Source organism: Megachile rotundata, chromosome 9 (assembly GCF_050947335.1).
Source record: "Megachile rotundata isolate GNS110a chromosome 9, iyMegRotu1, whole genome shotgun sequence".
Classification (NCBI taxonomy): Eukaryota; Metazoa; Arthropoda; class Insecta; order Hymenoptera; family Megachilidae; genus Megachile; species Megachile rotundata.
The window spans coordinates 14,216,739-14,239,626 of record NC_134991.1 but is presented as its reverse complement, the minus strand read 5'-3'; the positions used below and the strand labels follow the sequence as shown (position 1 = coordinate 14,239,626).

At 32.2% G+C, this 22,888-nt stretch overlaps 6 protein-coding genes across 16 annotated transcripts; 4 read left to right on the top strand and 2 right to left on the bottom strand.

Moving 5' to 3' along the window:
* The first annotated feature begins 150 nt into the window (after nucleotides 1-150).
* Mo25 (calcium binding protein Mo25) lies at nucleotides 151-3,158 on the top strand. Of its 4 annotated transcripts, none has more exons than XM_012286454.2 (8): nucleotides 151-442; nucleotides 1,385-1,497; nucleotides 1,560-1,727; nucleotides 1,935-2,053; nucleotides 2,225-2,393; nucleotides 2,472-2,636; nucleotides 2,736-2,840; nucleotides 2,940-3,158. In XM_012286454.2, the coding sequence occupies exons 2-8, from the start codon at nucleotides 1,405-1,407 to the stop codon at nucleotides 3,120-3,122; spliced, it is 1,002 nt and encodes a 333-aa protein (XP_012141844.1). In that variant the 5' UTR covers nucleotides 151-442; nucleotides 1,385-1,404; the 3' UTR covers nucleotides 3,123-3,158. The 4 variants fall into 4 exon arrangements, with proteins under 4 accessions (XP_012141844.1, XP_076391648.1, XP_012141843.1 ...); XM_076535533.1 differs by having other exon boundaries at nucleotides 151-484; XM_012286453.2 differs by having other exon boundaries at nucleotides 152-442; nucleotides 1,385-1,506.
* A 335-nt stretch (nucleotides 3,159-3,493) lies between these two features.
* Nucleotides 3,494-8,149, top strand: Dnz1 (DNZDHHC/NEW1 zinc finger protein 11). Of its 2 annotated transcripts, XM_076535534.1 has the most exons (5): nucleotides 3,494-4,312; nucleotides 4,531-4,837; nucleotides 4,929-5,210; nucleotides 5,551-5,709; nucleotides 5,875-8,149. In XM_076535534.1, exons 3-5 carry the CDS (start codon nucleotides 4,984-4,986, stop codon nucleotides 6,146-6,148), a joined length of 660 nt encoding a protein of 219 aa, XP_076391649.1. In that variant the 5' UTR covers nucleotides 3,494-4,312; nucleotides 4,531-4,837; nucleotides 4,929-4,983; the 3' UTR covers nucleotides 6,149-8,149. The 2 variants fall into 2 exon arrangements, with proteins under 2 accessions (XP_076391649.1, XP_003703773.1); XM_003703725.3 differs by lacking the exon at nucleotides 4,531-4,837.
* On the bottom strand, nucleotides 7,078-8,142 carry eIF3k (eukaryotic translation initiation factor 3 subunit K). Its single transcript, XM_003703726.3, has 4 exons — nucleotides 8,001-8,142; nucleotides 7,704-7,923; nucleotides 7,381-7,600; nucleotides 7,078-7,305 (listed from the first exon to the last, which is right to left on the bottom strand). The coding sequence occupies exons 1-4, from the start codon at nucleotides 8,051-8,053 to the stop codon at nucleotides 7,148-7,150; spliced, it is 651 nt and encodes a 216-aa protein (XP_003703774.1). The 5' UTR covers nucleotides 8,054-8,142; the 3' UTR covers nucleotides 7,078-7,147.
* Nucleotides 8,150-8,819: 670 nt separating the features above from the next.
* Gat-a (GABA neurotransmitter transporter-1A) lies at nucleotides 8,820-15,635 on the top strand. 5 transcript variants are annotated; one of them, XM_076535528.1, is made up of 13 exons: nucleotides 8,820-9,228; nucleotides 9,303-9,337; nucleotides 9,406-9,665; nucleotides 9,761-9,848; nucleotides 9,969-10,812; nucleotides 12,287-12,534; nucleotides 12,605-12,905; nucleotides 13,104-13,287; nucleotides 13,351-13,618; nucleotides 13,707-14,081; nucleotides 14,161-14,463; nucleotides 14,631-14,798; nucleotides 14,881-15,635. In XM_076535528.1, the coding sequence occupies exons 6-13, from the start codon at nucleotides 12,388-12,390 to the stop codon at nucleotides 14,968-14,970; spliced, it is 1,836 nt and encodes a 611-aa protein (XP_076391643.1). In that variant the 5' UTR covers nucleotides 8,820-9,228; nucleotides 9,303-9,337; nucleotides 9,406-9,665; nucleotides 9,761-9,848; nucleotides 9,969-10,812; nucleotides 12,287-12,387; the 3' UTR covers nucleotides 14,971-15,635. The 5 variants fall into 5 exon arrangements, with proteins under 5 accessions (XP_076391643.1, XP_076391644.1, XP_076391641.1 ...); XM_076535529.1 differs by having other exon boundaries at nucleotides 9,761-9,891; nucleotides 12,290-12,534; XM_076535526.1 differs by having other exon boundaries at nucleotides 9,761-9,891.
* Nucleotides 15,636-16,357: 722 nt separating this feature from the next.
* Nucleotides 16,358-18,150, top strand: LOC100879525 (uncharacterized). The gene is made up of 2 exons (XM_012286462.2): nucleotides 16,358-16,727; nucleotides 16,895-18,150. Exons 1-2 carry the CDS (start codon nucleotides 16,626-16,628, stop codon nucleotides 17,648-17,650), a joined length of 858 nt encoding a protein of 285 aa, XP_012141852.1. The 5' UTR covers nucleotides 16,358-16,625; the 3' UTR covers nucleotides 17,651-18,150.
* Nucleotides 18,151-18,623: 473 nt separating this feature from the next.
* On the bottom strand, nucleotides 18,624-22,821 carry Sms (spermine synthase). Of its 3 annotated transcripts, none has more exons than XM_076535531.1 (9): nucleotides 22,693-22,821; nucleotides 21,987-22,108; nucleotides 21,611-21,902; nucleotides 21,113-21,224; nucleotides 19,865-19,987; nucleotides 19,604-19,758; nucleotides 19,413-19,502; nucleotides 19,141-19,332; nucleotides 18,624-19,014 (listed from the first exon to the last, which is right to left on the bottom strand). In XM_076535531.1, the coding sequence occupies exons 3-9, from the start codon at nucleotides 21,890-21,892 to the stop codon at nucleotides 18,868-18,870; spliced, it is 1,101 nt and encodes a 366-aa protein (XP_076391646.1). In that variant the 5' UTR covers nucleotides 21,893-21,902; nucleotides 21,987-22,108; nucleotides 22,693-22,821; the 3' UTR covers nucleotides 18,624-18,867. The 3 variants fall into 3 exon arrangements, with proteins under 3 accessions (XP_076391646.1, XP_012141853.1, XP_012141854.1); XM_012286463.2 differs by lacking the exon at nucleotides 21,113-21,224 and adding an exon at nucleotides 20,715-20,826; XM_012286464.2 differs by lacking the exon at nucleotides 21,113-21,224 and adding an exon at nucleotides 20,715-20,826 and having other exon boundaries at nucleotides 22,606-22,698.
* Between the last annotated feature and the right edge of the window lie 67 nt (nucleotides 22,822-22,888).

The following is a 22,888-nucleotide window of genomic DNA, read 5'->3' as shown; positions in this document are numbered from 1 at the left end:
AAATACAAAGTAAAAGGAATAAAAATTACTTCATTCAAATTGTAGCGAATTACATTTTAATAAGCGAATTGAAATACGATTTTATTTTCAACGCAATCCAATTGGTTGAAAGAAAAGTTTCTAGATAGTTAAGACCAATAATGTTTTTGCAGATTCTGCGTTAGTCGTGAAAGAATTTTGATAAGAGACGTCACAGAATCGTACAATTAGTCAAAAGTTTTTAAAGATAAATAATTAATTGGTAGGGTTCATTAAAAAAAAACTATATCGCATTGCGTAGAATCGGTATCTGTTATTGACAGAAGTGTCATAATCGCATAAATTGTGTTTTTGATACGAAATACTGAATTGAAAAGTAGTTGCCTTATATGTGCGCTTTTAAAAGAATAGCATAGGATACTTCGAACCGAGGCTGAGGGTTCGTTCAGGGTCTGGCTGAATGGTAAGATTATTTTAAGGCTCCCGAGGTGATTGAAAGGCACAGGTTAAAAGTTTACTATCGTGTTCGACAAAGTCGCATTACCGCAAGTCGCAACTTGACCTCCTCTTACTTCTTTAAATCGTTCAATTTTTATTTTGTATTATTTATTTCCCCTATAAAAACGTATGAATCGTGTCGCTTTGTTGATTTCTTTTTTTTCCACCTGAATCTCTGTATCGTCATTATATCGTTGATCAACTTGATACACGACCTCCATTTTTGTTGCAACTATTTCATTCGGCATATTTTTCGCAGTATTGCTTGATTCATTTATTTTTTTCTTTTTTTACTATTTATCAATCTCTCGATTATAACTGTACGAGAAGTACAATTTTTAGGTTAAATTAAATTATGTACTTTCTAAGGGAAAAAGAATGAATGCAAATTAATGTATATATAAAATCATGTTTGATGATAGTAGGTCGTAGCCTGCAACAAATTTGACATTTACGTCTACAGATATAACCTGAAGGAACTTGTTAGCATCATCGACTGCAGACCTTTAATATATGAAAAATTTGAATATATTGAATAACGAATCTATTAAATATTTTAAAAATAGAAAGTTTTTAAAATAATGGCTTTTAATTGAGAATTTAGAGTATTTATCGTTACGAATTAAATCATTTATCATTTATAGATTTAGTATAACTTTTTAATTTATTTCATACTTTGTTATTACTTAACTTAATATCGCTAAATACATTTATAAACTATATTCAAGTAGATTTATTAGATTTTTGCGCATAAAATTTATGCAATAATGTACAGTTATATATAATGATATGTATATAGCTATTTGTGGAATTTCATTGTCCTATATAGTTCATGCGTTTGTAAACAACTTGAATCAGACAAGAAATATATCTAACGTATTTTTATTGTTTTTATATATTCTACAAGGTCTGTACATTGTGAAAAACATGCCTCTGTTCGGAAAGTCTCAAAAGAGTCCGGCGGAGGTGGTAAAAGCTCTTAAGGAAGCAGTAAATGCATTGGAGCGTGGTGATAAGAAGGTAGAAAAGGTATGTTGTGAAACCATATTTCGGTTTCTATGACGCAGTACATTGATTTTTAGGCTCAAGAGGATGTCAGTAAAAATTTGGTACATATAAAAAATATGCTGTATGGTACAGCAGAGACAGAGCCTCAAGCAGATATCGTTGTTGCCCAATTGGCGCAAGAATTGTATAATAGTAATTTGTTGCTTCTACTCGTGCAAAATCTTAGTCGCATAGATTTTGAGGTATGTTTAAAAATATTAATTTTAAATACTATCATAAATTATAAATTCTTTAACAGTTCTCTAATAGCAGTAGTACAACAATACAAGCAGGTACAAATACAGAATTACTAATATAAAATTGTTTAATTTATGGTGATCTATTTCAGCACTAATAAAATATGTTTTAAAATATGATTAATCATATGATCATTTGCTATTTGTCAATAGGGAAAGAAAGATGTCGCTCAAGTATTTAATAATATATTACGAAGACAAATCGGAACTAGATCTCCAACAGTAGAATATATATGTACCAAACCAGAAATATTATTTACTCTTATGTCTGGGTAAGTCTTATAATTGTTACATTCGTGTATTTTAAATTTTATGTTCATATTATTTCATTCTATTTATTTGTAACTATCATTTGTTACAAATATTGTTACCATCATTGTTAAAATGTTTGTAATTGAAAGTATATGCATCCTTAAATTTTTAATTCATGTATATAATTACAGGTATGAACACCAAGACATCGCTTTAAATTGTGGCACTATGTTAAGAGAATGTGCAAGATATGAGGCCTTGGCAAAAATAATGATTTACTCGGACGACTTTTACAATTTTTTCAGATATGTTGAAGTGTCAACATTCGACATAGCTTCCGACGCGTTTTCTACGTTCAAAGTAAGCGATGATAAGCGCATGATATATCGTACTTAAAGTAAACCATACTCTTGGTGCATTCGGTACGTTGGTTTTTAGGAATTACTTACCAGGCATAAAATACTGAGTGCTGAGTTTTTAGAAATTAATTACGATAAAGTTTTCTCTCATTATCAAAGGTTATTGAATTCTGAAAACTATGTTACGCGACGGCAGAGTTTGAAACTGCTAGGAGAACTTTTACTCGATAGACATAATTTTACCGTATGTATAACTATAAATACTTGTTTAAAAATAGACATCGATATATATGTCCACATATTTTTTGTGAGATATATTGATTTAATAATTTACAAATTTCAGGTAATGACACGATATATCTCGAATCCTGATAATCTAAAATTGATGATGAACATGCTCAAAGAAAAATCGCGTAATATACAGTTTGAGGCGTTTCATGTTTTTAAGGTATATTTTGTAATATAAAAATCTCTAAGATTTTTGAAAGTAGTAAAAGTAATTTGAACAAATGCTTGTAAGATTTTGAGAACCGTTTATCATTTTTAGGTATTCGTGGCAAATCCAAATAAACCAAAACCGATCTTAGATATATTATTGCGCAATCAGGAAAAATTAATTGAATTCCTAACGCGCTTCCATACTGATCGTTCCGAAGACGAACAGTTCAACGACGAGAAGGCGTACCTTATTAAGCAGATAAAAGAACTTAAATCTGTACATGAGAATTAAGTCCAAAATACAAGTTATTGCTACAGCTATCGTTAACTACTACTATTGAAGTCTATTCAGCTGCTGTTGCTACTGTTACACCATCACAGTCACTAATGTAGCCAATTACCATTATTTTCTTCCTCTCTTTCAGTCTTTACTCTCCCTTTCTTTCTCTTGTTATAGTTATCGTTGATCGATTCATAATGATTCGATTATTATTATTATTATTAATATTATTATTATTATTATTAATTATTATCGCTATTACTTTTATTTGCGAGTAGTTCTGTAAATAAAGTTTTCGTTTAATTATGTATTATTGTATATTTACATGAAGATGGTTGATATATTTCCACCTCATATCCATTAAAATGAATAGCATCAAAAGCAGAGAAAGTATTCCTTTTTAAAGTTGACGGTAATTTTTAAATACAATTATACTACCTTGTAGGTACTATTATATTTTACGTTACAAAATGATAAGAAATTTTGATGTTAATACCGTACTTTAGTTTAAAATTTATACCAGTACGAATACTTATGGAGACCTTGGATAATCAATATTAATATGTATACATACTGCCAATATTTTAGGATTCTCAATATTTATTGATGATACATAAATAATGATAATATAATATTGACAATATATATTGAAAATCCTGAAATGTTGACGGTATATATTGGTCATACGAGGTCTGAATTAATCATATTATTTTTCCAGTAAGAAGGAACGAAATTTCAATTGTAAACAGCGAGTGGTAGGGAGTGTCACGTGGTTTTCAACGACAGCAATATGATGGCGGTCAGCTTAGGCTAGTCAATAACGATCAGTATTGGTCGGAAATTTTGACATTAGCATCAATGTTACAACATTGTTTAGTGAAACGAGTCGAATTTTGTCTTGTAAACGTATACTGATTTGGTGTTTCAGTGCAATCGTCCGATAAAAAGATATGACTTTAGATGGAATTCATAAAAATTGAATCATATTTGTATCATGTAAATTTAATGGAGAACGAAATCACATGAGATTGTTCAGCTTTGTGATGATAGGTGATATCTTTGCCAGTCAAGAGTATGGAATAAAAGAAAATGTTCGTAAAAGACCCCTGTGGCATCGTGTGTATTATAGTTACGTACATCGCTGTCTTTTATGCAGATTATGTCGTCGTACGCTGGGTTATCTTGCATAGTTTACAAGACAGGTGCATTTAACAACTTTTTTGTATCTTATGATCATGTTTCTTCGTAGTTTTATATTTACTTTGTATAAAATTAATTATGCATAAATTTATAATCATAACAGTACAAAGCTGTGTATTTCAATTTCTAAATAGCTTTTACACACACCAATTTATTAAATACCTTTCAAGCTGGAAATCCATCAAGGAGCTAAATTAAGTAATGCTATGTTATATTACAGTATGTTGCATGTATAAGGAATTGTGGAATAATGTTGCGCTCACGATCAGTTAGTGGAAAGATATGAGATAGAGAACATAGCATACGATTTCTTCACAAACAATCTTTCTAGAACATTGCGTATAATACCTTTCTCTTTTAATACTGTATTAATTATCTATACTCACATACATGGCTTAGCGTAATTTTCTAGTAGCTCCTAGGATTAAGCACAGCATAATGGATTTTAACTTTTTAAGCTTCCTTGGTGGATCTTTGTCTTAATAGAATATTTCATTCTTAATCATTCACATTATTGCACTTTTACAGTGAGTAAAAACACCAAACTAAAAAAATAATATTTATATTATCTACATAGTAATTTGCAATTAACATCTTTTTATATATTATTATGTACAGTTTATGGGGTCCCTTTCATGTAGTGGCTTTCAATATTGTAGTATTATTATTGATAATGTCACATTTGAAGGCGGTCTGCAGTGATCCTGGTGTTGTGCCACTACCGCAAAGTCGAATGGATTTTTCTGATATTTATACAGATAATCCAGAAGCAAAACTTGAATGTGATGAGAGAGATAATTGGACTGTTTGTACTGGATGCGAAACCTATAGGCCACCTAAAGCACATCATTGTAGAATTTGTAAAAGATGTGTTAGGAGGATGGATCATCATTGTCCATGGTATGCTATAATTTATAAAAATATGAAAAATGTTTCCACTTTTGTAATTTCATCAAATTAAATGAAAGTGAGAATTATGTATTTATTATTGATGATATTATGATCATTTTTACTTATTTTGACCTTCTTTAAGTTTTAGACCTTGCAATTTATTTTAGTTTAATAAAACATATTTTGCAATGTAAATCTTGTTTTACATCTGAAAAACATTCATCATATTCTATCATGTATTCATTGATATTCTAAATATATTGTACATTTTACATGAAGTAATTTTTTTGCTCATCCATGTATAATGTATTTTTTATAATAACAAGTATATTTGTAATGCTGCTGAAAGGATAAACAACTGTGTTGGGGAAAGAAATCAAAAGTACTTTATTCAGTTTCTGGTGTATGTTGGAATATTGGCCGTTTATGCACTAGGTTTGGTGATAACATCATGGATTGTAGAATGTTCCAGATGCAGTAATGACATAGCTGTTAAACAAAGTCGAATGTATGTGTATTTCATGTACTTAAGTATTATATTTTATTAATTCCTGATTTAAATATTTGCATTCAAATTGTCGAATTTTCATATCTTTCTAAAAAGAATTATTTTACTACGAAAACAAAAGCTTTCTGCTTTGAAAAGAGATTAATCAAGAAGTTTTTTCTACAGCTTACACTGTGTTATATTGGTTTTGGAATCAGCACTATTTGGCATGTTTGTCATCGCAATACTGGTAGACCAATTTCAAGGTATCCTGGGAGAAGAAAACACAGTGGAACGCATGCAAAATAACCACCATTATAAAAGAAACAGTTCGCGTACTTTGATATTACTTTCTCAAGTTTTTGGTAAAAGCCATCCAATGCTGTGGATGCTACCTTGCCAAAATACTCCACGTTATACTTTTAGAAAAGATGCATACTTAATTGATCATGAAGTCTAAGTGCATAAATTATTATACACTATTATATTTTGAGAAGCAATTACTTCTTTTATCATAAAAGATTAAAATATTATTTTGTGGTGTAAGGTTTTGGAAAGCAGGAGATTTATACATGTAATAATTATTATTAAAAATATTAACACTAGAACAATCAATATTAAATGTACACTTACTTTGAAATTAAAAGTAAATTGGAAAAACAGAAAATGGTTTGATTGCTCTAGTGTTAAATTTTCTTATTTAAAACTAGACAATTTCCAGCATTTTATTGCTAATTTTTTTATAAAACCATATTTTTCTTAAAAATAACATTGTATAAAATTATTTAAGTACAAAAAGAAGAATGATGTAAGAAAAATTATCTTAAAGTGCAAATCGATATGTTATTACCATTCAATTTTATCTTTTTGTTATAATATACGATATTCTTATAACGCAAGATAAAAAATTAACACGTCGTTTGTTACTTGATAAATCATTCCATAAGATTAAGTACTCTCAGTTTAAATGTGCTTTTGAACTTAATGCTCATATAATTAAACCAAGTATTAGCAATTATATCGAATATAATATCGTACGAATATTTAATTAAATTTTAGTAATGCTTGTAAGAATGTGCATGTACTAACAAATTATTGAATATATCTTCCATAAAATTCCGTAATGTTCGAAACACTTGACAAATTTTAGTGTGTAGATTTGAATACTAGTCGTAAATAACTTTCAAAGATATTGAACAGGTTTATTTGTATTAAAATTATGTAAACGAAAGTTGTAGATATTATGTTGTTATTATGTTATATATGTATATTGTGTTAACTTTTTGCATTATTTATATGCCAAATTAATATATACAAAGGAGGTTTTTTATATTATAGGCAGGGAATAAAGTTCATGGAACTAAAATGTTTTATTTAAGATAATAAAAATAAAATAATTTAAGTTTTTTATTTTGTTTATAAAAAGATTATTGAAAATTAGTTACACTTTGTATAATGTTTAAAGACAAGCAGCCATTAAACCAGCAACATTTTCAAAATCAATTTTCTCTGTAATATTTTTAGTTTTAATATTCTCATCCTGATTGGCTATAAAAATTATAGATTTACCTTCTTCTTTCCATCCATATTTTTTTACCCAATGTTTCAGGGTGGTATCTGAAATAAATGTAATTATTACATTTTGTGTTTATACTGATTATTTTGTTAAGTTACAAATTCCATGTCAATTACCATCAACACCACCAAGAAGTTGTGCTAAAAGGCTTTTGTCTATTGTCTGGAAAGTGATTCCTACTACGTGACAAACAAATTTCCTTATAGAATCTTGAAATCCAACAATTCTATCACAAACATCAGACATAGCCCGAATTTTGTTCCACGAATGTTGAAAATCACACTGTTCTAAAATATCTCCTAAGTACATAATGTGGCTAATTGGTGTTTCCACCATCTGTAAAAGCACCATGCAGTTCATTCATTATTACTATCTTGTAAATAAACATAGTAAATATTTATTGTATTATAAAGAATGGATTAATAAATGAATAACTTACAATTCTCTCATTCAGGAGACATTTACACAAAACAAAATCAGTGTGTGGAAGATTAGTTAAAGCCTTCAACAATATCTGGCATGTAATATCCATGTTAAATCTATGTGGATTTAACTGGTATAATTTTAAAACTGCCAAGTTTGCCTCTAAATCATATGCATTTTCCCTTGATTGTATTTCCACATATTTTTCAAGTGTTGCTAAATGATCAGGATTATATCTGCACATAAATTTATTTTAATTAAATAACTTGTCAAAATTTGGTTATATACTTGACATATTAAAAGTAATATATACCTTTCAATACCTTTCAGCATACCAGCCACTGTTTGACGCATTGCTTCAGCCATTATGTTAAAAAAAGTGTGCTTTCTTTGATTATTTGTAAAGAATAAAGTGAATTACTTGTTTAGTTTACGAAAAACAATTCCTTTTAGGTTAGAAAATGCAAGAATTCCATTCACGTGGTGACAACTCTCGCAAGGCTACCAAATTTTAGAAAATACAATATCAATGCCAATCTCTGAAACCATTATTTTTTAGAGAAACAGACTTTAGTGACATCTATATTAGTGATGTTTGACACTGGACATGAACAGGATATGAAATGAAATCCGAAAAATTTTGTACCTTTCAGAACTTAATAAATTGCATGTTTAAATAAACGGTATTGGTAAACTTGTTAATTATTGTATATACAACGAAAGTTACAATCACACATGCATACAGTTCACTGTTTAAAAACTATTGAAACTCCATAACAGGTAACATTCCATCGATATTTCAAAAGTTATGAACTGGGACAGTTTGATAGTAATATATTAGGCGAAGTCACTTGGCGCCACTTCATAATGTTTTGATAGAAGAGCGGTTTACTCTACATAGTTTACTCTACACACTTCTGTTGTAGCACTAAATATAATAATTTCATTACATTTGTATAATATAGAATATACATTTTTCTCTTGTATTATCTGCAGTAAGTTTATTAACAGCTTCATTTTTTCAACCATATCATTCGAAGACTATTTCTATGGAATAATAACGGAAATATAAATGAAAAGCAACCATTTTTTTTTTACAGAGGTTTCACTTGCGCCGGCCATTTATAGATTTTTTTTAACAGAATATTGAAGTAATAATAATAAATATGAAAGGTAAAGGTGGAAAAACGAATCGTAATTAAGATAATAAACCATGAAACGAAGATGAAGGATTTTAAGTAATTCCCCCGAAATCAAAGGTAGCTTGACTCGTAAAAAAAGATTTGACCCGCAAAGTAATTCTTAATGCGGTTCCCGCGCCACTTCCCGCACATCCTCTAGTCATTGGGGATGCTCCCCTCTGCCGTGCTGACCGTTAACGAGCAATCAAATCGCCTACGCTCGCGCGCAAGGTATAAAAATTAGATATAGTAAGTTTCCTGTTTCCTGAAAAAATTTCAACCGTCCTAAAATTACTCGGATCATTTTCCGCTACGAAATCGACATCGAGTTCTTATCATTCTCAACCATAAAAGTTTCAGGTATAACTTTTTTCCACGACTTGTTCGTAAATTAATTACAAGCTCATTCCAGGAATTTCGTTTTGTTTTTTCAGATACGAGTTCCATTTGCCGGATCGAAAACTAGTTTGTGCGTATACTAGCTGCTTCGGGATTTGTATGAGTTAATGTCGATCATCCTGATGATCTATATTACAGAGTGTACCCAGAACGGATGTAGCGATAGATCGGTGTCACGTGAACCCTCCGGATATACTAGCTTCCTAGTCTTGCTCACCTACTTTATCGTGCTCTTCCATTTCGTCGGAAAGTGCAGAAATTTGATTTGTGAAAAGCAAGGAAAACGGGGAGTGAAATCCATTGCGTTATATTTTCATTTCTAATAAAAATATTTATAAACATTTCCATTGCAGGGGATATTATGAATTGATTATTTGCGAGGACCGAAATCGCTCAGGGTCAGTTATAGTGGACAAGATCTTTTACATTAGTAAGATTACACTCTTCAGATAATTAAGTTGACCTTTCTAATTAATTTTTATTATTCTTTTAGGGTAAATGCGTTTGGATAAGCGCATGGAAATTACACTATTGGATAATGTTGGATACAATCTTGTTATATAGCCGCGAACGGAGTTGCAGTAATGGAAGATTTTTTAAATTTGCAACATAGCGTTACATAGAGTATTTCATAGTTTCTAAGTTTGTAAATATTGTTATTTAGAAGTTTCTAAATTAAAATCTAGTTATCTCCATTTCAGAGGATGTTATTGGTCTAATATTATAATGTCAAGTTACTCAAGCCAATTGGCCTCAACTTTAACTCTAAGTGTAAGGCAAAATGAAGAGTTCATTTGGAAAATGATCATCAGCGGATAAGGAAAACAGTCAATACACATGCAAATGTATGGTGGACAATAAAGAGCACAGCTTCGTCGGGATAGCCGTCAACTTGATGATGATATACTGTTGCGATCTTGGTGACCCTCTTTCTCCTTGTTTTCCTCGTCCCCCGTTGCCTCCCGTGCTTACCGGCACGAGTGAGCGAGCGCGCGCGCGGAATAAACGCGTGACACCGATGTAAACGGCAAGGGTGGACCGGGGGAAAAAAAGGAAAAGGGGGATCCCCCGATTTCGTACCCCCGATATTTCAGCTAGTTCGCCGTCGAAAGCGAACTCCCGATTCCAGTTCTGAACGGGCCGGCTGAGCATTCGCATCGTGCATCGGGACAGGTCCAGATCATTGGAAGTTGACAGAAAAAGCAACAGGCGAAGAGAAACACGTTCTCCTCGTTGATGTAGATCGTGCGGAGTAATCGATGATCGTAACGTTACTGGAACCGTCAGGATCGAGAGATCACACATTGGCTCTTGATCGCTGAACACTAGTGTGACATCCCTCGACGATTCGACCCGGAAATGTCAACCGATGCGTGAAGGATCAAGGGTGTGCAGTGCAGTGCATACTTGATTTTTGAAAGGAAAAAGTTCGAAGCACGACATTTCCCGCGCTACGACACCGGAAACTCGCGGAGGACCATCGTGATCACGGAAGAGCGTTTGAACTAGGATAGTATCCCGAGATCGATAGTCGGTTACAATTAGGTTTGTATAATATTGTTTTGTCGCAAAAAATTAAGAACGAGACGAAGAATGATAACACGTGTCTGATAGTTTAACGCGCGATTTTTGAGCCGCGCCATTGACCGAGATACGAACGATCGTTGGAAAGGAAATCTGTAAAGAGAGAGTAAGGGAGAGTAATTAATGGTAAAGCGAAGAATTCAAGATCATAGCAATGTCGATTATGCGGAACAACGCATTCTCGGCTAATTAGAATATAGCTGTTTTTTATGAGCGTGGAAGAGGAAGAGGGAGTCAATAGATCGGCCGCGAAGGGGCCAGGGAAGGATGAGCCTTAGGGGAACGCGGACTCGGATATTCATTACACGGTACCCCAGCCGGACATTCGTATTTAACTATATCGCATCGATTTTACTTTTGCGTCTTAATTCTTCCTTATCGATTTTCACGCCTGGCGTTAATTGTCAATTTTGCCAGGACCCTTCAGTTCATCACATTGTCAGTTAAGTTTCAACGGTACTTTGAAGCTTTTATTACTAATTGATAAGAATAAACAAATGAAAGAATATTTCGTTGAAATTAAATCTAACTATTTTTCTTCAGCATTCTTCTAAATGCCATTGCTTCTTGAACACTCAAAATTTTATTATAAATTCTAAATCAGTTTTCTGTAGGACTAAGAATAATTTGTTAATTTGTTTGAAGTTGATTCTTGTCTCTGCAACATTGTACTTCTCTTTGTTACATTATTTGCAAACATAGTTCTTTTAAGTACAAACCCTGATGGGCAGATCAAGGGAATCATACTACTCTATGATTATTTATATTTTATACAAAATAAAGTTAGTTCAACATTATCTTTGGTACATGTGAAATTGGAATGTATGAATTATATGAAAGAAATTTCAACATTAACTCATTATTTTGTAAATTTTTCTATGTAATAGCATTATACCACATCTGATTTGTTGAACATAAATAACATTTGAAAAACTGGACCCAATAGTGCTGAAATATTGTATACCCAAGTTCTAACATTTCATCAAGAAATCTTCACCAATTTCAATATTTAAAACGCTGAATTATCACTAGTCATTATGAACAATGTTGAAGAAAAGTTGAATTTAACAGAGTGATTTCGTACTCTCATCAATAAATTGATATTAAAAATATTACTAAAAAGTTTACCACCTAGGTCGAAATAATCTCCCAATTTTCTTTTCAAGTTCGACAATTTAGTTCAGTGTTAGACTCCAGTTTCCAGTCAGCTGGTATCCTTGAATTTCAAGGTGTAATAGCTTTCCGCAGATTTTCCACGCGACGAAACGCGAATCGTGTCCGGTTCCGAAAAAAACTCGGTCGAACTCATTTTCCGTAAATCACCTCCTTCGGGAGAACCTTGAGAACAGAAGATTTTGCGACGCGTCCAAATTATCCTGGAGTAATTGAAAGAAAGAGAGATGTAACTGGTTCTAACATGTTTCATTGTCGACAGAAGCACTGTTATGTCTTCGCGGTAGTTCCGCGACAAGTGGAGGAACAGTCGAGAGAGGTCATCGAAGGGAACTTTTTCACGGCGAACTAGAGGAATTCAAAATGACGGAAGCGTCGAGGGAACCTGAACTAGCGGATCCAGAAAATTCGGACAAAACCGTGTTGAATCTGGCACCTTCGTCGAACAAAACGAAACCGCTACCAGAACGTGGTACATGGAGCACCAAGCTAGACTTCATTTTGAGCGTGGTAATTTTTTCGTTCTTTTCACACTCTTCACATTCTTTTGTTAACGATGCTAACTGATTATTATCCAAAGGTTGGTCTGGCGATCGGATTGGGAAACGTCTGGAGATTTCCATACCTATGTTACAAAAATGGTGGCGGTGCTTTTTTAATCCCGTATTTCTTGACTCTGGTATTAGCCGGAATTCCTATGTTTTTTATGGAGTTGGCTCTTGGACAAATGCTGACTGTTGGAGGCCTTGGTGTTTTTAAAATAGCACCACTTTTCAAAGGTATTGGGTACGCGGCTGCAGTTATGTCCTGTTGGATGAACGTTTACTACATCGTTATCCTTGCTTGGGCTATCTTCTACTTCTTCATGTCCATGCGTAGTGGTAAGTTGGAACATTGTAATGTTCCACTGCTATTTCAGCATTAGCGTAATTTTCTTCAGGAACTTCCCAACATTTCACCAACATTTTCATTAAGAATGTGATGCATTAAAACTGAATTTCATACTTTCCATACTTGGTGAAACGTTAGGAAAGTACATAGAAAATGAACCAAATAACTTTCTCTGTGTTCATAACCAGAATTGCCATGGGGTAGCTGCAACAATTATTGGAACACAAAGAACTGTGTAAACCCTTATGACAGAGACTCTCTAGTATGTTGGAATCAGGTAGTCAGACGTCGCAACATGGTCAAAATGTGCACCGTCAATGACGTCAACATGACGATCACAGAGCTTACTGATCCAGTGAAGGAATTCTGGGAGTAAGTCGAAACGTAAGAATACACTGAAGAACAATTTCGATACAAATCAAATATATCTTGCAGACGTCGAGCGCTTCAGATCAGCGAGGGTGTTGAGCACGTGGGTCACATCCGCTGGGAACTGGCTGGAACTCTTCTTTTAGTTTGGATCCTCTGCTACTTTTGCATTTGGAAAGGTGTCAAATGGACTGGGAAGGTTGTCTACTTCACCTCTTTGTTTCCTTATGTTCTACTGACGATCCTCCTGATTCGTGGCATCACTTTACCCGGGGCTATAGAAGGCATCAGATTCTACATCAGTCCTAATCTTTCCAAATTAAAGGAATCAGAGGTAGAAACATTGTAACATTCAATTCCCAAATTTGCAGATGTTCAAATATTCAAACTGAAAACTTCTAACTCATTACTAAATGTTTCAGGTGTGGATAGACGCAGTCACCCAAATTTTCTTCTCGTACGGATTGGGCTTAGGTACCCTGGTTGCCCTCGGCAGTTACAATAAGTTCACCAACAACGTTTACAAGGACGCTCTGATCGTTTGCTCGGTGAACTCTTCGACGAGTATGTTCGCCGGTTTCGTCATATTTTCCGTGGTGGGCTTTATGGCTCACGAGCAGCAGAAGCCTGTCGCGGAAGTTGCCGCTTCCGGTCCGGGATTAGCTTTCTTAGCTTACCCTTCAGCAGTTCTTCAGCTTCCTGGAGCACCTCTCTGGTCTTGTCTTTTCTTCTTCATGCTTCTTCTCATCGGTTTGGATTCACAGTTCTGTACCATGGAAGGTTTTATCACTGCCATGGTGAGTTTTTGACAAAGACATTTGTAATGAGGTATCTTTTTAACAAAGTTCTTTTGATTATCGACAAATTATTTTCAAGGTGGACGAATGGCCACAACTGCTTCGCCGACGTAAAGAACTCTTCATCGCGATCGTATGCGTGCTTTCCTATATTATAGGTTTATCTTGCATCTCTCAAGGCGGCATGTACGTCTTCCAGATCCTTGACTCGTACGCCGTTTCCGGTTTCTGTCTGCTTTTCCTCATTTTCTTCGAGTGCATCTCGATAAGCTGGGCATTCGGTGTCAACCGATTTTACGACGCTATCAAAGACATGATAGGATATTATCCTCTTATGTGGTGGAAACTGTGTTGGACCGTTACCACTCCAATGATTTGTGTGGTAAGTTAATGGTATCATTTTTTGCAACTTTCAATACAGTTTGAGAAAAATGTATGCTGACATTTAGTAGAGAGTTATATTAATTAAATTGTTGCTTACATTGTACCAGTACTATAATATCGTATATAATTTTAAATCTTTCAATTTACAATCAATCACTTTAACAGGGCGTCTTCATTTTCAACCTGGTACAATGGACACCAGTGAAATATTTGGACTATGAATATCCATGGTGGTCGCACGTGCTCGGCTGGATGACAGCCTTATCCTCAATGCTCTGCATACCAGGTTACATGCTTTATGCTTGGATGACAACACCTGGCGATAGGTCTACGGTAAATCCGAATTTTTATCATTGTTCTCGATTTCACGATCCATACAGAGCTTAACTATTTTTCTTTGCGTATTTATTTCCAGAAATTCAAGCTGTTAGTACGAATAGAAGACGATGTAACAAGTCTACGAATGAAAATGGGTCAGCCATCGGTCGAATTGACACCACTTTAACTGCCACGGGTTCATTTCGATCCTAACACGGATTTATCGTCCTAATCTTTTATTATTTCCTATCATTAATTTAACGAGGACAACGTTGTAATATCATTCGATGGTTGTCGCCTCTGTTTTTTGTTCTTTTTTTTTGTAAAATTACTTTTCTCGTTGATTCGAAACGAACCTTTCATTGTGTTCCTGTTTGCGAAAAAACAAAACGACGCGTATTATTTGAATGAACTATTAATTGCCTAGACTAGACCTAGACTCTAGGTGATAATTCATAGATTCGAACGGGAGCTCCCATCAAAGTAGAAGGCGGCTAAAAGTGTTCAGAAATCGCGCGTTTAGTGTTCTAGCTTAAGTGTATTTAATAATTTACAAGTGAGTACAAGTAATTATTGGCGTACGCGAATAGTTCACAAAATTGAGCTTGAAGATCGTTGTTTTATTGTTCTCGAGAATGATTCAGAACATCCTATTCGAAACGTTGAAACTATTCGTGTAAGTCTGACAAATTTAGCTGCTAACTTACTCTAGCAATTGCTAACTTACTAGCAAATATCGGGCGTGTACCATAAACAAAAAAAAAACTATTGCACTTCTTGAATTTAATTATTTAAGTACACGTATATTTACGCTGCCATAATTATTATATATTTTATCGTTCGATCGATCGATAAGCCGAAATGTTTTTTCTTTTTTATATGATTACAAAAATGTCTCGGTTTACGCGCGATTCTGCAGACGGTGTACAGTAGCGAGCACGTTAGTCTTCTTTAAGAAAAATGGCGATATAGCGGAAAGAAATCCCACTTGTGGTTTTTGGTTGATTTTCAAATTTAGAAATTTAGTAATTTCAGCTATTGAATTGAAAAATTGACAAATTTCTGGATATTTACGAATTTGTGAATTTGGAGAATTATTTAAAGGAAGTCTACATTGCACCCGAGTGTAGGTGCAAATAATACTGATAAGAAAAATTGTAGATTCGCGTAGATGAAATATGGTAGTAGATTGCATTACTAATAAAAAAATATTATTAATATCTACTGATCGATTTCGAAATCATTTTGGAATTAAAATCTATTGTATATTTAAATTATCAGGATTAGCTATTTTATTAGTATCTATGTAGTTATGTACACAGCGTTTCTTCTTGTAGACGAAATAACTTCGATGTGAGAAACGACGAAAAATAGGAACAAAGATTCTGTAATGTGAAATCTTTTTGGTAAATAAAGATAAGTACCAAAAATTATTTTGTTTGTTACTACTAACAAATAAAGCTTTTTCTTTTAATTATTTATGAATTCCAAATTTTCAATTTAATGTTGAATCAAATAATGGCCAATCAAAACTGGGCATTGGTTTATTTTGTACCCTCATCACAATGGCTTCCCCCCATCCTGAAGGATATCTGTTCCTATACATGTATTCCTAGGTGCATGATTTTTTAAAAACCAAGATGGCAGCGTGGTTGATCTGAAGGGTGTAACCATAAAAACTGAATCCTATTTACGTGTACAGTTTCCATATGAACAAAGGAGTGATGTTTTTTATGTGGATTTGAAAAGTAATGAAATTTTCAGTGGTGTAATTGTATACTTTTTTACTGGCGAAATTTCGTGGAAAAAAACTTGCTGTATTAATTACAGTAAATAAATAACATGATAGAAAAGAATGAAGAAAACACTGAAAATGATAACAATATTGTTAGGATAAGGGTTATAGCCGATAAAAGAACATTTTTAGAGAAACAATTTCTTCAGGTAATATTGTTTGTCATTTCATCTGTATCTTGTTTAGCACTTTAATATTTGTTAACATTTACTTTAAGGTTATGTCTATTGTACTGTTTTTATTAAAATCATAATTTTATTATAATAATCATCTGTGACTTTTTTGTATTCATTTATTGTGTGTAATTAATTTCAAGGTTCAAGAAGAAATTAAAATATGTTTTGCTCAACTGGCAGAGACATTATATGCTAGAGAAAAACAACTTTTGCGACAATCAGAAGCAATTTATAGGCAGCAGGTATCTTTGGCATTATCTAGCCAAGAAATTCTTCCTCCATCTGTAGCAGTATTAGATGAAAAAAATGCTCTTGAGGAGCAGATTAAACAGTTCGGAAGAATAGAACTTATAGGATCCAATTCAACAGCAATAACTAATTTAGAACCATATAAAATTCAGGAATACCAAGATATTAGCAAAGATCATGTCTGCTTTGATAAGTCTATCAAAAATACAGAAATCAGTCCTTCTGATACGAAAGCTGAATTTTCTTCTACAACCGAAAATAAAAATATGCAAAATACTTCTTGCGGATTGAGGACATCTAGTGTAACAAACATAATAGGAAATTCCAGCCAAATTTTTGATTTCCAAGATAAAAATTCTCAAGAAGATCTTAACTGTTCCTCGAAAATGGATATAGAGTTTCAAAAAAATGATTTCAACTTGCAAGTTCTTGATACGGATCAGCAAGAAAATGGAAAAAGTTATAAAAATTCAGGAAGAAATATTATGGAAGAACAACATAATTCTTATGGACACACAGAACAAGTTCAACAATGGTTGGATCAAATACTTCTAGAAACAGAAATAGAACCAACCATTCATGAAGTGGAAAAGTTACCTGAAATATCAGATACTTATATCTGCACAAAGCTTCCATTAGAAACATAAAAATTGTACCTAACTAAACAATTTACTCAACCCACCGTATGAGTTTGTATTCTGTATTTATTTTTAGTTTCTTCTATGCTAGAAAATACTTCTTTTTGGGGTCATTCATTCATTGTACTTGAATCATTCATTCTCATAGTATCTTTCTCTATTTCATTTATTTATTTGTACCTATGGTAATTAATTATGAACTGTTTCATAGCTAAAGACCACAAGTACTATTATGGATTAAGTATATCATTGGTACTTTTATTGGTACTAAGAATCTACTAACTGTTATAGCTTTTGAATTTGTAATTATAATTTTAATATTTTAAAACAAAAGTGTGACAGTTTAACTTAACTTTATTTATATCATATGCATAAATAATTATATTATCATTTAAAACGCATTATATGCTAAGGTCATATCGGTTATGTTACAATATTTTAATAATTATTTTTAATAATTGTATTCTTTTACTTACCAGTGAATAAAAATTGTTTTTATTTTAAATATTTTTTTCTTTTTTTATTCTTACGTTCTATCTTTACAGAAAATAAAATTAAAAAAAAAAAAAAAAAAAAAAAAACTAAACAGGCTATTAAAACTGGAAAAAATATAATAAATGTTATAATTGAACAGTAGTTATATGCATATCCCTTAACCTTTTATTACTTAATACACTTCATACTTCATGCAACATTTCGATCTTTTTTATGTACATCTACAAATTGCTATTTGTTTAGTAAATACCAACAAGTGCAATCTGAATCCAAGATATATTCAAAATCCATGTTAAACAAACATATGTGCGCATGTGTGTGGTTAAATTTATACCTAATTGTATTTCTAGTTTTATTAAAGGTTTAATTACTAACAAATTTATACAGTATTCAACTTATCTGTCGTATCATTTTTTTATATTTGTTTGTAGTAAATCATTGGGTAAATTAGTTTGATTATTGACAGTTAGTAGAAAAAATAATTGAGCACCTTTGTATAGTTTATTAGTTACTAAACAATTAAATAAGTACAGATAACCACCACCTTTTGTATGTACAGACGCCAGCGTAGTAGTGTCAATTGGGAGTTTATGTCCAGCATCAGGATTTTGTTTTCCAGGAACCGACTTGTTAGCAAAAAATCTGCGACTAGGATCAAATCTGGGTCATAAGGGAGAAAATGGGTTGTGAATATACCTCCCTTGGAACCTCAGAATTATAGATTTAATCCATCATTTTAACGATACTTGGTAGAAGACCCAGTCTTCGAAGAAAGAGGGTACAAAAGCGCTATCTTTGGTAAACGTTACGGGTATACAAAGCTGTGAGAGTACTTCTTCATACATTTGTAATGATTCTGGACAAGATGCTCCATTACCCTTTAAAAGAAAAGGTATTGTTAACTATAACTTTCAAAATTCAACTAGAATATTACAAAAAATAAATAAGTACACAGACAGAGCTAAAACTAAATTATTTTGTTCAATTAAAATATTTCTACACACATGAGTCATGTATTTTCCAGTAGGCTTTAAAACTTTCATTGAAGAATTTAAAATCAGTCTGATGAAGTCCCATGCATCACCATGTGGTGTAGTACTAATGGGTATGTCTGTAAGATCACCAAAGACATAATCGAACTGTCGACCTTCCTCAATCATATGTGCCAAAGTCTTTGCACAATCTCCAACAATAATCTATAAATTTTTTATTTTTTATTAAAAATTCCTGTCATTTCATATTACATTATTCAAAGCAAACTTTTCTTGGAACTTACCTCATAGTTTTCTCCCTTTCTTTTATCCAAACAATCTCCACATATGCTTCTCATATGTTGACTACAAGCTTTTATTACAATATCATCAATCTGAAAATAAAGTTACTCTTTTCAGTAAATAGTAGTACATATTTTTATGATATATATTATAATGTACTATTTGATGTTTTTAAATAAATAACTCAACGCACTTCTAACATGGTGACAAATTTCGGCTTTTCCTTCAACAATTCCCAAAGTAAACCACCATCTCCTCCTCCTAAAATAACTATCTCTTTTCCTGTATAACTCTCTTTTCCACGTTGCATTAAAGTTTCCGTATATATAAGGTCTGCTTCAGATATATCTAAAAATATGATTTATTTTTACAAGTTCTGTTCTTGTTTATTTTTGAAAGGTTTTAAGTCTATGTTCAATTAATTTAAAAAACATAACATTTTTTTATTCCTTACTTTGTAGTTCATCAAGAACCAACAGATTCCCTAGTGACTTTGAATGGACAATTTGCACTTTTTGGTAAGGAGAACGTGCCTCAAAGACCAATTTATCTATGTCATATTCAAGTAGTCTATCATCTTAAAAAGAAAAGAAGAACTTTATAATAATCTTAAAAAGTTTAAAGGTAAAATAACTGCATAAAGAAGCATTTAATAGACACATGCGATGCAAAGCGCAAATCTGTAAAAAAATAATTCATTTTTACATGTAAAATAAAAATAATAACAACGGTAGGATAAAAGACTCAGAAGTTTTATATGTATATCACTAAAACTATAATATTAATTATCTATTACTTCTTAGGTACTTGTTCCTAATATATATAAATTAGATACTCAAAATGGTATGTAAAATATAAGTATGAACATATAAGGATGGTAAATTCCACATAACTTTAAACATGTTTGATGTTATTTTTTGTAGTTGCTGTTTTTTCAGCAAATTATTGCATTCATATAGATACTGCAACAAAAGTTATAAAGCAAGTAAGAATAAATAAAGGTTTATTACTGAATAAGGAAATGAAAATGATGTCTCAAAATGGAAGTAAATATGCATGAATACCTAAATCAAAACTAAGATGACATATAATATGGATGTAAAAACTGTAAGGTAGTAGCATTGATAATTTTGCACGTGAAATACTGAAAATAATGTTACTGTGATGGCATAGAAAAATGTACAAGTAATCGAATGAGTAGACCAAAGCATTTTTCGTGTTTACGACGCATGATAAAATAAAAAAATTGTGCGGATATAGTGCTCCGCTTGTACCGTAAACAGAATAATAAATAAAAAACTCACCGGCGGTAGGAAAGTATCTCTCAAAAGGTCCGCCGCGTTTAATCGGTGTAAGCGTGTGCGATCGCGTAGAGGCTGCTGCCGCCTGCAACGCTGTCTCCAATTCTCTGGCCAACTAAAGGTGGCCATGACAAGCGAACCGACGAATAAAAAAAAAACAGAAACTATCTGGTTAAACCAATCGTAACAACTCTCCTTTCACGTATGAATCAAGAGTCATTTTGAAATCCCTTTGCCGAAAAACTAAAAAGAAAACCCGGGAAGAAGTAGACGCTGACCGGGAAAAAAAGTAACCAATCGGAGCTGTTGGTGTTTTTAGAGTGCAACGAAATCAATTCGCATGATGGTAAGGTGCTATAGATAAACTAAGTATGGAAACTAATTGGGGAAGTGGTTTCTACCTGATAGTGTCAGATAGAGGTCATATACGGTTCCTCGCCTTACTGGTGGCAGGCGCTTGCTGCGTTGGCTGTTCAGAGCCATCGCAACGTCCGCTTCCAGGTATCGCCACTGCTACAAGGTCCTCTTTGTTACGCGTGTTTCTTCCGCATATAGTAAAATTTCTACTTATTTCTATAATAGTAATCATCAAACGATGATCTTTTACAATATATTTATCTTGCAACTGTTTCAATATCAAAAATTGCTACGCGATGATACGAATTGTTTCGACAAATGCATCAGTGCATTTTTACACTTTTTTTCAATGGTATATTCAGTGTAACAATCCTTTCATAACATTAATTGTTATGTAACAAGATGTACCTTGTAATGACCCCATGTTTGAGAGATACAAAAGCTGACTTTGTTTCTGATAGCCATGAAAGGCAACTAAATATTGTGAAGTTTGCAACTAGATATTGCAAAATGATTGTTATACTTTACATAAAGGACTTTACCTCAAAATCCAGAAGTGCCTCCTCATCATCTCTCTTGTAATATTCAATGTTAAGGGTGATCAGTCCTTCGGTATAGCCTCGAATAGTGATTAGACTACCTCTGGGGCCCGTATAGAGAATCAAGAGACTTCCATCAATACTTGATTCAGTTAATGGCTTTAAACCATTAAAATGTTCTCCAAGGACATTGGCAATTGCTAATTTTAGACTTGAACGTTTCTCTACGTCTACTATGACGTTTGGTGGAACTGTGAAGTCAAGAAGCACTGTGTGGGCAACCATTGTTGTAAATCTAAAATAAATTTTATGATTTATTACACTATATTTTTAATATATTTTTGTAATTTAATATTAAATAAAAGTTGAATATTAATACCTGTTTATTAGTATAAAATTATAATAAGATTAAGGAACCCTTATTTTCGCAATTCCTATACAAATCCTTGGTTAGCATAAAGATAAATTAGATTTATAGAAAATTTCGTATCTAATTGGTGCCTAGGAAATAAAAAAAGAAATATTAAGGTTATGTTATAACACACTGCACATGCAAGGGTAAATAGGTTACATCGACTTAAACCAATAGTTCAATTTAAACAATCAAGTAATTAATCTCGTAAAGAATTACGTAAATGAATCTTCACTTCCATGTAAAGATAACTTTGAAATTATTTGATTTGAATTAAAATATTAAAACTTTGTACTGTATAGATTTCTCTTATTACAAAATAATATTAATGAAATTATGTATCTATCTCCGAATAATACTTTTATGAAAAAAATGTGCTTCTAACATAAATAAATATTATGTTGAAATTATGTATAAAATGAATTTATATAAATCAAAAATCAAAAAATTATTTAATATTGATTGTTTAATTAACCCGACAGTAGTAACATTTATAATAAACAAATAGTAATGTAATAAAATATTTGTAATTTTATTTATATTAAAAAATGAAAGAATAATACTTGTTAAACAATTTATCACTCACTATAATACTGTAAATATTAATGAGTATTGTTAACACATATTAACGAGATTGGTTAATACTGTAAATGAAGACAGAAATTATACTCACAAATTAGAATATATAATTCTTGATTACAAGAATCTATAGTTTGTAAGATAAAAATGCATCCGTGGCACAGGTCGTTGTGTTACAATGTGTGCGTATCAGTACTACCAATTGTGCGTATAGAAAAATACCTAGATGATTTTAAATTGAAAAAAAAGTTCTTTCCACAATGCGATACGCATTACATTGAATTAAAATA